General features: G+C 39.3%; 1 protein-coding gene across 3 annotated transcripts in view; it reads right to left on the minus strand.

Moving 5' to 3' along the window:
- PAK2 (p21 (RAC1) activated kinase 2) overlaps positions 1–13,661 on the minus strand; it is a 98,896-nt gene that overhangs the window by 18,446 nt on the left and 66,789 nt on the right. For all 3 annotated transcript variants that reach the window (XM_019513075.1, XM_019513068.1, XM_019513085.1), the window contains exons 7-12: positions 12,508–12,640; positions 11,505–11,568; positions 10,568–10,616; positions 5,997–6,109; positions 5,284–5,401; positions 2,266–2,365 (exon numbers count right to left, since the gene is read on the minus strand). In XM_019513075.1, coding sequence (XP_019368620.1) covers positions 2,266–2,365; positions 5,284–5,401; positions 5,997–6,109; positions 10,568–10,616; positions 11,505–11,568; positions 12,508–12,640 — 577 coding nt within the window. The remainder of the gene's footprint in view (positions 1–2,265; positions 2,366–5,283; positions 5,402–5,996; positions 6,110–10,567; positions 10,617–11,504; positions 11,569–12,507; positions 12,641–13,661) is intronic.

Consider the following 13,661-nt stretch of genomic DNA (forward strand, 5'->3'; position numbering starts at 1 on the left):
CTCCGTGCTGACAAGAGGGGAGTTCCCTAACCTGTAGGTTTGGGGTTGTTTTTTTTAAACCAGACTATTTGTGGTGTTCTAGAAAAGAGAGATGTTCTTGTTAATTCCTCTTCAAACTGACCAGACTGTCAACAGACAAAAAGGGACTAAGTTGAACCTATGGGAAGACAATTTTGTGTACTTGTACCAACTTTGTACTAAGCTGCGTAATACAGTGAAGCAACTACGACACCTCCTGCACTGCTAGACAAATTATTTCAGTATGTATTTCTGTAGTTACCAGCTTCGGTATCTGAATGGAAATGAACCTTTAGGTATAGGAAGCTACTGTGATCTTGCTTAAGCAAGTTTTTTCAACCAGAAAAAGCTTGGAAAACTACCATCTTTACTTGGACAAAGAGACTGTTGAAGAGGACATTAAACCAGACTCATTTTGATGGTGCATTCAGGGTCTCCACCTCATGGAGAAATGCATTTTCTTATGATTGGGTCAGATACAACACAGAAAAATAAAGACTCTTCAACACAGAAGAGTTTTCCAAAATATACACGCAAGTTAGGTGGTCTCACCAGCAAAAAATTTTAACAGTGTTTGGGTGTTATTATATTTGGGCATAAGAAAATGTAGTGTTAAGATGTGATAAATTTACAGCAAGTGGAAAAACGTATCTTGTAGACTGTGCAAGGACAGCTGCTTGCTGTGGTATCTCACCCATTCCCCATCCCCATGAGCAAAGAGTAAGAAATCCTAAAAGACACTGTCACCCACAGTACCAATTCTGAGACTGAAGCCATGCTCAGAAACTCTGCAAGCAGCTGGCTAACCTGTTCTCTTAGACGAGAGTCCACACCACCAGCTTTTCAGAAACCAGGACTGCAGAAGCTTAGAACAGGCCTGTGTACCAACTTTCTCACTACAGACCTACCTTGCAAATCAAAGGGAGGATAACTGCCTATCCACCCTGTTTCACCAATAAGGAACTGATATTTACTTGTTATAGTGTCACCTGCTTCTTAGAGCAGGGTTTTAGAGTTAACATGTGCTTGTCCCTACCTCATGTAGCTATTTGCCTCAGTCTTCTTTACCCTCTCAAGGGCTACTACTTCTTCACAGCTGCTCCTTTCCAAACCAATCCTTAACCATGTCCCTGTCCTTTCTTGACTTTCCCCATCCTCTGCTAGCTTTCTCCCCTTCTCTAGTTATCACCTCATTAAAAACAGTCCCACACATATTCAGTTTATAAAAACATCCACAGTCTTGTGAACATAACAGGACCCTCTACACTATCAAGTGCACATAATATACTTGAATAACCACATTATCTTACAGCCTTGACTTGCACTTCCCCACTACAGCTTATAAACGCTGTTTAAAAAAAACGCCAATGGCTGGAACTAGAATGAAAGTTCTTTAGGAAACAGAGCGCTGACAGAACTTTCCAAAGCTGCTCCCCTTCCAAATCCCATAAGCAGCTGCAAAAATGCCATCCCAAATCATTTTAGGTATGTATGTAGCACTTAGCATGGTTATAGGTGTTCAATGGGTAAATAATGCCTGTCCTACTAAGCATTCCTAACAATTTCTTTGTGTGGTTTTACATTCACATCTCAACTTTGAGATGCTTTCCTTTCCCCACTTGCTTCAGGGAGCACCCAATGGGAGGAAGTGACTTACTACATGCAAAGAGCTGTCAAATGCATCATACGCAACTGACTGCAACAAGATTCTATGTTTTACTTTGATGGTTCACTTTTCAGCAAGTTTCATCAACTGTTACAAACACAAAATCCATCAAAGTGAAACCCAGCCTGGTTGCAGCCTTTAGATATTAACTGCAACATAAATGCAGTATCATCGGGTGCAAAGTTCAAGTTGTGGTTGCCCTTGTAAACAGACTGTCATAATTTACAAAAACTGTGCACTATATAAAGAGCTTGTAATGCATCTGTAATAAGCTCCAGCTTTCTTCTCTTGCAATCTTTGGCATCTTTGCCTCACTTCATATTGCAGGCTAATTTACATTAACAAATGCATTCATGTGGTAGCAAGTTTATGTAACTATCCTTCCTGCTTAATACACCTGCAGTCAATAACTTTCAAATGCTCAGAATTACAAAGTTAAATATTGTGTGTAAAAATTTGTTCTTCATTGCAAAATATGATTTCTGAAATTCACTGTCAACTACCCTTTTACCAATGTATACTTGCCATTGCCAAGTTTATTTAAAAGGGAAAGCAGGGAAAAATAATTATCAGGCACTCACTGAGCTTAACAGATCCATCCATTCCTAAAAGCACATTGTCACTCTTAATATCTCTGTGGATGACCTGGTTGGCATGTAGAAACTCTAGTGCCTGCAAACACTGTACAGAAGGAAAAAACAATGTTGATCACATGCAAAACAATTTTTACTGTTAATACAAAAGTGAAATTTATGTGCAGAAATAGCATTCAAAACAAAAATGCAGCAGTTATTTCTTTAAGTATCCAGCAGAGGAAGCTCAAGAGCTGAGCAACAAACATCAATATTAACATCCAAAAATCATGGAGGTCAAAGACTGTTCTTCAGCCCCAAAGAATGCATTATTTCCTTGTTACTATCATCTCAGAATGAACAATAAACGTCCTAACAGGCCACACATCACAAAATTTTTAAGGACTTTAACTTAGCTAAGTGTAATTTTTTTCCACAGCTTTCGAGTTATTGACTATTCCTGATCAACTAATAGGATTGGTTTGGTGGAATCCCACTGAAACTTAAAATGCTTCATTATTTACAAGCTCTGGTACTATGCAAACTATTTTACTTTTCATTGTAAAATGCAGTTTATACAACATGGCGAACTTTAGAAAAGTTGAGTGAACTTCCTCATTAAATATTAGTGTCCTTGCTTGATTTAGAAAAGTAGTTTTGATTTTACTAAGTTACCTTGAACCACTATCCTTGGAAAGTACAAATTTTGAATCAAACAGTGAGCAGCTTCTTGCACACTCAAAGAGTTAGATGCAGTTTACAATTACATTCAATGTGGAAACTGTAAACAACTTAATTGTGTACTTGTCATTTATATATTTTTAAAATGTTCCCTCCTCTCCAGTCTTGGCTTGTTCTGTAGAATCTTAATGAGATCTAGATGTCAAGCTGGTCTTGAAGCCACTAAGTCTAAACCCTTTGCCCAGTTGTTTTTAACATCTATACAAAATACAGAATAGCGAAGAACAATATAGATCTTGGAAGGGATGAAGCTATAGAAGTTAAGGAAATGTCCAATCGGGCTGATATGAATTCATAACTTAAACCTTTTCACACTTATTTTCTTCAAACATGGCTTGATTTTTACTCCTCAAAATCTACAAAAGAAAATCAAGTCTTCAGAAGATTAAAGCTGTGGAGCCAAATTCCTGCTTAAAGATATTAACTGTTTTTTTCTAGTTATATGATTTTTATGGAAATCACTTTGATCAGTAGCCATCCTTGACACCTCTTCACCGATTCTACTGGCTAGAAATCCAACATTCTTCATTAATCCTTCATTCTACTGTTTGTACTGCTGCTATGAGTTAAGGCCTTCTCTGGAAATTTTAGCTATTAAAAAGGTAATACCCACAAGTTGGGAATTTAGCATCAAACATCTGCTTTGTAAGTGCTAAAAGCTGCATGTTTTAAAAGAAAGGCAAGTTTTACTTTGAAATTACTTAAAAGATTCTCACATAGAATTTGGGGAATACTTCCATATTTGAACTGGATTTCCCTAAAGGTTGCTCAGCCCTTGAAGGCTACAACAATAATGGAACCAAAAAGAGCAACAATTTGGCAAAGAAAAAATGATAAACAGGACAAACTCCCTGGAAAATAAAATATACATGAAATAACAGTAAACTGGAAATATCTATGCAACAATATTTTTTTTCCACGTTCTTGTTGACATTTGACCTATCCTTGGAAATTTTATCTTCTCTTACTGCCAGCAGTTACTGTTCTTCCTGTATTTTCAAGTGAGGCAACTCTGGTTCTCAGGAAGTAATTATCTGTCTATACATGTTAAGGTACAAGCTTGTTTCCCGCACCATCCCTTCTAGTGAGTCATCAAAGCAGATACCCCTCTGATACAATCTAACTGGCTTTTAAAAACGATGCCTTCTCCCTGCACAGTAAGCAATGCAATTACCTTGATGATAAATTGAGTCTGTACTGGACTGACACTGACTCAGGGCAACAGGAAAAAAAAAAAAAGAAAAAAAAAATGTGATGTCAGCTATATCTGACTTCTGCTCAGAGGTTACATCATCTGAACCTGAGACCATTATAGCTATAAGCAAAGCTTATAGCTATAAGTTCTTGTTCGGAAAATATCTGAGAAACCCACAAAGAAATTTTGGCTGCACATAATTCCATGGCTGTATAAACTAAAGAACAACCTATTGGAGAGGGAAAAAGGCACAGTAATCCAGCCCACCCCCATGCCAACGTAGGATTTTTTCCTTTGGTTTGTCTAGTCTACTTTAAACATTCTATGCAATGGATATGCCACCTCTTCATTTTGGAGAATGTTTCCACAGCCTGAAATACTCCGGATTAAGATCTCTAATCTAGTCTTCCTGCATTTTCAACTCTGATTACACTTTGCTATATACTCTTACGTACAACCAGATTTCTCTTGATTTGTACCATCTCAATGCTTATAGTTTTATGCCTCAACAATCTTTCTTTATAAAGTATTAACTCCAAACTTCTTACTGCTCTTCTCTGAATCCTATCCAGTCTATCAACAACTTTCTATTAACTGACCACAATATTCCAGATGTTAAAAAACAAAAAAGATGCTTACACTATGATCTGAGCTTCTATGTAATTAGTCCAGAACTCCACTGACTTTCCTGTTTTACTATACAACAAACAACAAATTAAGTATAAATTTGTAATTGCCCTTTTACCCTCTCTCTGCACTCCACTTTCTAGGTTTGGTCTCTCATTGAGAATCTGTTTTGAATTACTTTTCTTCTGTTTTTGGGTCGCATTTTTTGAGTGAATCCCATTTTGCTATTTGTGATCTTAGTGTGCTTTCTATACTCACTCGTGCCAGCAGTTCTTCCCAACTAGCTTTAATCTTCAAGTTTAGTTGAAAAGCATTGCTTACTGCCCTTCTCTTTGCATTGTTAACGATGTTAAATACAGACTGGATGCATCATCAGTTCTTGTACTGACTTGTAAGGTAAATGTTCCAAAAAATGAGGAAGAAAGACTGTGCTTTTAAACCTTTTACAAACAAAAAATACCCACCTCTCTGCAAACAGCAGCAATCTGAGCTTCATCCATGCATGTTTCTGTAACAACATCTGTGAGTGACCCTCCAGCTAGATACTCCATCACAACAAACAATTCATCTCCTACCAGGTAACTAAAATACAGAAAATAAAGAATATGCTCATTTGGTATCAAATGAGAATCCAAACTGAAAAATAAATGTGTGTTAAAGAAATTATTCTGTATATAATATATAAATGTCTGTATAATTCTATATGAGTTCTGCAAAAAATATAAATTCTGTACTATTTGTATATTACAAAAAATATTCTATAATTATTACTGTTCAGGACAGGTAGCACAGAAAGTTGATTTTTGTTAAGTAGCCAGGAATTCAGGCTTTAAAGCTGAACACCTACTCATATCAAAATGTTAAATAATATTTATTGGCTAGCTGGGCAGGGTGCCATTTTCCACCTCATCTAAAACAGGGCACTTTCAGGAGCACCAGTCCTTTCTCATCTTCTCTGGGGGTATCGATTTAGTAATGGGTCACCAATAGTGCACTCAATGCAATAGTCTTCAGCTTTTTCTTGGATAGTTGTCAATACAAGCTCTCACAAGATCCAATTTGCTTGTGAAAACAGAAAAAGTAAATTTGAGGTACAGGAATGGCAGGCATATATAGGAATGTGAGGATTCCAAGATTTTAACCCGGTAAAAAGGGAAAAACCATTCTCAGTATTTACCTGTCTAAGAAGTTCACTATGTTGGGGTTCTTTAACTCTTTCATTACAAGGATCTCATTAATAATCAACTCCTTCTTGGGCTGTTTCTGTAGGTTTATCTGCTTGATAGCAACCTGAAAAAAGAAGAGGCAGCAAATTACAAATTGGAATGTCAATTAGTTACAACCTAAGTTTACTCTAATTTTTACGTGTTAAAACTGGGTGATGAGGACAGCAGACTAGAAAGTGTCTGGGGTGTCATTACAGAAAGGGATGCCACATCAAACTGTTCAGTAACTTGCTACCTGCCAGCAATATACAAACACGGGTTCGGCACTGTGGTTAAAAATGCATAGCAGGTCAGTAAGGTAGAAAGAGAAAATTTGACAATTCTGCATCTGGCTTGCTGCCCTGAAGTGACAAATAGTGACCTAAATTACACATCAAAAAGTCATTGCTGGTGCAGGCAGGAATAATTTACAGCAGGATAGGAGAAAAAATAAGGTTATAGCATAAAAGAAATAGGAGAGTCTGAGGTGACAAGACACTAGAGAGGCCTGCTTGATTTTATGCCCTCAAGCTTTCTCCCATTAACTACATTTCCTGCTCTCAACTCTGCTTCCATCCCAACTTACCAATGTGCAACTTACACCAAGCGCGTGCACTTGTAGGATAGTAAATAGAGCAGCAGAGAAATAGTCAGTGCCACAGGGTAGGAAGTGTTTAGAGGATCTACATTAAATCAGTCAGACAAGCAGCCAGCAACAGACTTGGCAATGAACATTAGTGCTTAGTTTAGGGAAGCAACAGACAGCATATGCCTTTTTAAGAGGAGGCAATGAGATTGCTGCTTATGTTTTGTTCTGAACAGACTGGTGTTTGGATAAGTTATTTTGGGAAGCAAAAGTGTGGCAAGATGTGAGGAGCAAAGGCTGAAGCTACAGTTCAAGAGACTGAGCACTTGGATAGCAAATCACTGAACTTTCAAAGCAAAGCAAAACAAGACAAGGAGCAAAGAAGTTTGGTGTGATATCAACATAATGACCATTGGTGGAAAGAAAACTCAGATTGAGAATTTGAGATGAAGGAGTTAGTAGCTATTGTATTCTTCTTGCCAAGAATACCAGTTCATCTAAAAGCTAGAAGCAGATGTCTTCATACTCAAGACAGGTACAGGAAGAATGCCCTATTGGTCTGACATGTAGTCACCTCCAGAATTGAAACTATTTTCTAGTGACAGACAACAGCACCCTGGCACATGTTACACTTACGGTGCAATTAGGGTGTCAATCACACCATAAATAGTAACCCTGCCACACATTACAATGTTATCATGATATAAATTGGTTTTAAATGAGCCACAAAAATGTTTCACATATAATGTATATCTTTGTGGCTCATTTCTATCATGCCCTAAATTGAAGGTGTGGCATGTCCAGACTGACCTCAACACTCAGCTGAACACTAGGATCTGGTATGGGAGAGCCCTAGGATCTGGGACACAGTCACCCCCCTTTCTAAGTTCCTGGGGCACCCATGGAAGCAGCAGGTGGGGAACATGGGAGCTCCTCCTTGCTTCACAGCTTCAGGTACCCCAGACCATGGGTCCCAGCAGAGGAGTTTTTTAAAAGTGTGCCTACATTCATGCCATTTAGATTACCCCATGTGCTCAGACCAAGACACCAAGTGTGTGGTGTCCAACTCTTCCCAGTGCCCAGGAAGCTTTAAAGAGCACTCCCTGAAGTCAGGTTCATGGTACCCTGCACCTTTAAAAAGCAGGACTGTAGCTAGGAGCCACATATTCACATGGAAGCTGCAGCTGCATGTATCACATCACCATGCTTGGCACAGGCAGCTGGGATACCAGGAGCTCCCCACTCCCCAGCTGCATACAAAGCTTCCAAGTGCCTTGCTTTTCAGCTCATGTACAGACTGCAAAGCAAGGCAGGAAGCCTGCCTGCACCAAGGAAGCCCTTTAGGTGCCTGACACAGGGCTCCCCACATGCTGGAAGCTGGTAGTGGCAGCCATGAGGTTGGGGTTTGAGGAATTTTGTGCCAAATCTGCAAAACTGTGCAACCTGCTACACACATCTGGCATGGCAGGTCATGCAATTTTGGAGAGAGGACAAAACAATTCCTCAAACCTCATTACCACAATTGTCTTAACATGTGTCAGGAGCCTTACCTATTCTACTGTCCCTGGCAGATGTTAACTATATGATAAATGTAACCTGTTAATCATGTGATAAACTTCAAGAAACCACATGGTCAAACAACAATAAAAATGGCAAACCAGTAACAAAGATGTTCCACGTCATGGAAATCCATGTTCTGCCCTCTCAACATTTAACATGGAACAGCTTTGTGGCTGGCTTGCATTATACATTAATTTAAACACGTGGCTGCAGGTGCAGTTCAATGGTCTGCAACACAGGGAGCTGAGTATTGGGGAGCTCCCCAATCCCCAGCTCTCCACATCCATCATGGATGCAATGGTCAGACACACAGTAGGATCTGAAGAATTGTCCCACAACCCAACGATAATACATCCTGCCACACCAAATGTTCAAGATCTGACATGTCAGAAGTGTGATGGTTGGGATCAAAGAAAAAATTTCTTAGATCCCATTACATGATTAAATTAACAGCTGTCAGTGACCCAAGATGATGGTATTTTCTGAAGCATGAAGAATTCCAATAAGGTAAAAAAGCCACATTGAAAACCATTTCACTGCTGAAGAAAGGGAAGACGGTAAGATACCAAATGCTGGATTCATCAGAAGCAGCATATACAGGCTACAAAAAGAAATGCAGAAATTGGATTTTGTAATAGATGGCATGAAATGCTTTAGTGTGTGATAAGTAAAGGCAAGTAGGTCTGCACAACTGTGAAATTATTATAAATTTAATCAAGATAGAGTATTTGTCTGTGATACTAGTAGAAGTAGCTGGTGATGAAGTTCCTCATCCTTGAGTCTAAAGCATCACTATTTTTGTAGGTGGGAAATATCAGATAGGAAGGTGCTAATGGCTCTAAAGAAAAGAGATAAAACCATAATTGAGAATCTTTCACCAAGTTTCAAAAAAAACATTCAAAGTGCCAAAAATGAAGAGGCAAGACTGACAGATAAAGCAGTTCATTGAAATCTTAATTTAGAAAGCAGCCGATAATAGCTTGTTTTTAAGATGAGGAAGGCAGCGTAGTAATGACAGATGTTCAAGGGAAAACATCAAAAGAAATGGGACACTGAAGTTTTAACAATTTAAAAATGACGACTATGCAATCACCTCTGCCAGATGACCTGAAAGTAACCTGTGCTAAGACTGATCAATAGGAAAGGAACCGGAAAAAGGTAGTCTAATAAGAAAAAAAAATCATGCATGTAGAAATTCTTTCCAAGAATATCAAGGTCACAAATATCAAAACGGGCTGAAGGACAGGTCTGCAAGATGAAATGCAGAATTTCGAGTGAGAATCCAAAACTATACTGTGCACAATACTTAACATTTAAGCAGTTTTAAAAAACCACAACTCTGAAAAGCAAAGGCAGTGAAATGATGTTCAGCAGAAAGACAAAACCCTATTTTTAGCATTCATCATCTGATTGCCACAAAACAAGGCATGTACTGTTACAAATGACTATGACAAATATTCTACAGGGAGTTGGTGCCAGAGATAGGAGTCACTGGTAAGAAACCTACTAAAGATCATTTCTGACATGTATAAAATGAAAACTTACTATATTTAGACAGATCCAAAATGACTAAATTTAAGATGGATGACCCCTCAACCCTGACAATAATTAGATTCTGTACACAGAAAATGTGCAATTTTTTAATAATTTTCCACATACAGAACCAAATTATTGGAGGGTCATTTTAAATTTGTCACCCCACCACTGCAGCAGGGGAAGCAGTGGCAGTGGGCAGGCAACAGGAAGGCAGTAGGGAGACTGTGGGGGGTAGGGGAGTTCACATAGCTTGAGCCCTGTTCCCCAAACACTTTGTACCCCCCTGCCCCTTGTCCCCAACTAGCATTTGCACTCCCCACCACCTCTGCCTCCCTACCCCTGGATCCACAACAGCTGCCTGCTGCCCACCCCACCCCCCTCCCATCACCCTGTAGCCTCTGCCTGTTCCCATCCCTGCTTAACCCCTGGGTCCTGATCCAGCCCAGAACAGGGAACATGTGCTTGCTCTGGGGCCCAGGTGGAGCTGCTGTCACCACAACAGTGGTTACCAGGCCAGGCTGGGGCTGGAGTAAACATGTGCTCTGTGTTTTGGGCTGGATTGGGGCCAGAGGGTAAGCAAGGGGGTGGGGGAGACAGGCCAAGCAGCAGAGACTATGGGGTAAGAGACAACAGGGGGACAGATGGGGGGTGGTAGGCAGCAGCTGTAGATCCAGCCTCAACCCAGAGTTGGGGCTTTGGCTCCAGCTCCAGCCACAGTAGCCACCTTGTACTCAAATCAAAGATAAGGGGCTTTCTACCACCCCAGCCCCCTCCCATGTTAGACAGGGGAAGAAAACCTTTGTCTTGGAATTGAGTAAACAGAAAAGGAACTCCCACTATTAGAAAGCACACAGATCTTACCTCTTGCCCTGTCGCCACATCAATAGCTGTAAAAACTGTACCTGAAGCCCTGTGAAGACAAAATGTGTGACTAAGATATCACATCTAATACGCATATACATGAATGGGCAGATCCCAAAGGCAAATTTTTTTTCTGTTTTGCCTGCCTAGAAGATCAGTGTCATAAGCAAGCAGGATGCTGAGGTAAGGATAATTAATTGAATATAAATCCCAACAGCACACACTAGTCATACAGGCTCACCCTCTTCCATATTTTACAAACTACTTCTTTCCCACTGAATATGTGCACATCCCTAAACCCTGTGCTATTCCCAAAGACCAGTTAAGTCGGACAATTACCTTCCACTATACTTTTGGTGAAGAATGAAGTAACCCACTACAGAAATATGTTGGGAAGGGAAATAAACAGAGCTAGAATTATGTTTAGTTAAAACAACTGAGCAAATTATATCTGAAGTCACCTTTCCACTGACCTTTTACATTGAAATGTTTAATGGGAATACTAAAGCAGTTAACTCTAGACTGATAGCACCTTAACTGGGTAAGGAAGGTCTTGCATTCTTTAATCCTCAGCTTTTCACTAGCCATAACATTACAAAAATAGACAAACTTCTCATGAGTAGGAGAAAAAGACTGACAAATTAACAGAAATAAATATGTTTTGGCAACTTTACTCCAGCCAATCAAAAAATGATCTCTACCCAGGAAGACATATTTTGGCATTACAGATGTACATTAAAGGAAGCAGTTCAGAACCTCTACCATTTTTTAATGTATACTGCACCTGGTTATTATTTATATAAATCTACAAAGACATCTCCACCCAGGTAAATAATGACTAAATGACAACCACTGAAAGAGAATAGCACATCATCTTTAATACTGGTTCACTATAAGTTCCAAAGAAATATTACATTACATGTTTACAAATACTCACCCCTGGCCAATTTTTTCGTATCTGGTATATTTTTTCTTGGGATCACCTATGCTTACGATAGTGCCTAAAAAAGTTTCCACAAAAATCCTGGATCAACCAGTGCTTTAGGAAGTGTTCCTTCACTATTAGAGTGGAAGACATTCTTTCAACTTTAGTATTAAACAGTTTCAATATTAAAAACTATCATTAATGGTCTACTCTTCAACAGCACCTTAAATTACATACAACATATAAAACCTGATAAGATGCTCATAATTAATCCAGTAATTAGGAAGCCAATTGTAAAGTTTGCAGTTGCCTGTCAAAATTTGGCTACAATAGTATAGTTTCACCTATAAAGATTAGAAACCTAACAGCAAAAGTGTACTAGGTTTGGTGTTACCAATGGGAATAGTCCAAAGATACTGAATAATTTATCATAGCTGCAATATTATCTTTACTTTTTTATGCAACACACAGTTAATTTTTGGAATTCATTCCCACAGAAGGGTGTGGAGGCAGATGACATAACCAGGTTTAAAAAAGGACCAGATAAATTCATGGATGCTAGATCTATTAATGGCCATTGATCAGAAGGGTTGGAGTCGTTTCCTCAGGCATCTTTAACACAATAACAGTGGATGGCAGGAAGGATACTGAACAGGGATCTCTAGAGATCTGCTTCAATGCTCTCCCACTACAGCATCCAGCCCTTCCAGTCAGGGACAGGATACTGAGCTAGATGGACCATTGGTGTGACCCAACATGGCACTTGCTATGTTCTGAAAATGGGAATAATGGCATCAAGACTTAGTTGTCAATATGCTGCCTAGGAGAAATGAGCCAAGACCCAATACAGATGAAACTTTTTTTGTGACAAACTCAGATTTTGACTAAATAAAATTGATTGCTATCTTTTAAAAGAAACTCCAACAGGCATTACCAGTTGTAAGTAAAGGGCTCAGTAAGTCACTACAGAACCTCAATACTACAGAAGCTTTAAAAAAAAATAAAAATCACTTACGTAGTTTTTCCATAATCTCTTCATCAGACATTTTGGTCTTCTTTTTCTGCTTGTCAGCTGACCTGACAGCATTATCAACACAAGTATCACCAGCTGGTGCAGGGATGGGGTCAATTACAGATCGTGTGTAAATCTGTGGCAAGAGAAAGATCACTCACCATCAGAATCCTCTTTACGATCACTGTTTTTCAGATTCAAAACTGCCATACAGTTCTAATAATTGTTTCATTTGAAAGCATTGGGAATGAGAAGTCAGTCAATTGTTCAGAGAATTTCTGAATTCTAATAAGAATCAACATGGTTGCAACATTACTTACTTCTGAAAGACTAAGCTGAATACCTACTGGATAGTGAGATGCTGGAGCCAATTTATCAAGAAAAAAGACCATTTAAGTCTGATGTACTCTTTGGTTACTATAGGCAGGATTTGGCAGAAATTATGCCCAATCCATACCTACCTTTCAGGCAAAGCAAAACTACAGGGGTGGGTGAAATTAAATATGGCCTTTATTAGAGCATGCATAGAAGGGCAAGAAGGGTCTCTGGCACTCACGCAGCAGGGTGGAAATGTTAAAGTAAGAAAAAGATGGCACTAGTGTTTACCTGGCAGTTTAAGTGTTTACACTCTCATATATTCTAGTAGAGGGAATACATTCCTAAGGTTAACTTGGCAATAGACATAATTGTCAGGGCTACTATATAAAAATGTACAGATTATTCATAACTTTTGGGCATTGCAAAAGACTGGTTAATAAGTGACATTTTTTCTTGTGATGTGACTTGGAAGATAAGGAAATTAAGTTTGGATTCCTTTAATACAACCCCCATAAAAACAACAGTATTGTTATGGTTCTCCTGATCCAAATGGAACCTGGAAGGTAGAACTGGAAGGAAGGTCTGTCTTTCTATTTTATCTGCAAGGTAGAACTGGAAGGGAGGCAGAGGAGGGCCACTCGTATGATCAAGGGACACCAGGGTAGTTCCTATGAGGAAAGGTTGCGGGACCTGAACCTGTTCAGCCTTCAAAAGAGAAGGCTGAGGGGGGGATCTTGTGGCCTGTTATAAACTGGTTAGGGGGGATCAGCAGGTGCTGGGGGAGTCCCTGTTCCCCCGAGCGCCGCAAGGAGTGACCAGGAACAACGGTCACAAGCTGG

This window comes from Gavialis gangeticus, unplaced genomic scaffold (genome assembly GCF_001723915.1).
Source record: "Gavialis gangeticus isolate Ggan-Ray unplaced genomic scaffold, GavGan_comp1, whole genome shotgun sequence".
NCBI classification, from domain to species: Eukaryota; Metazoa; Chordata; order Crocodylia; family Gavialidae; genus Gavialis; species Gavialis gangeticus.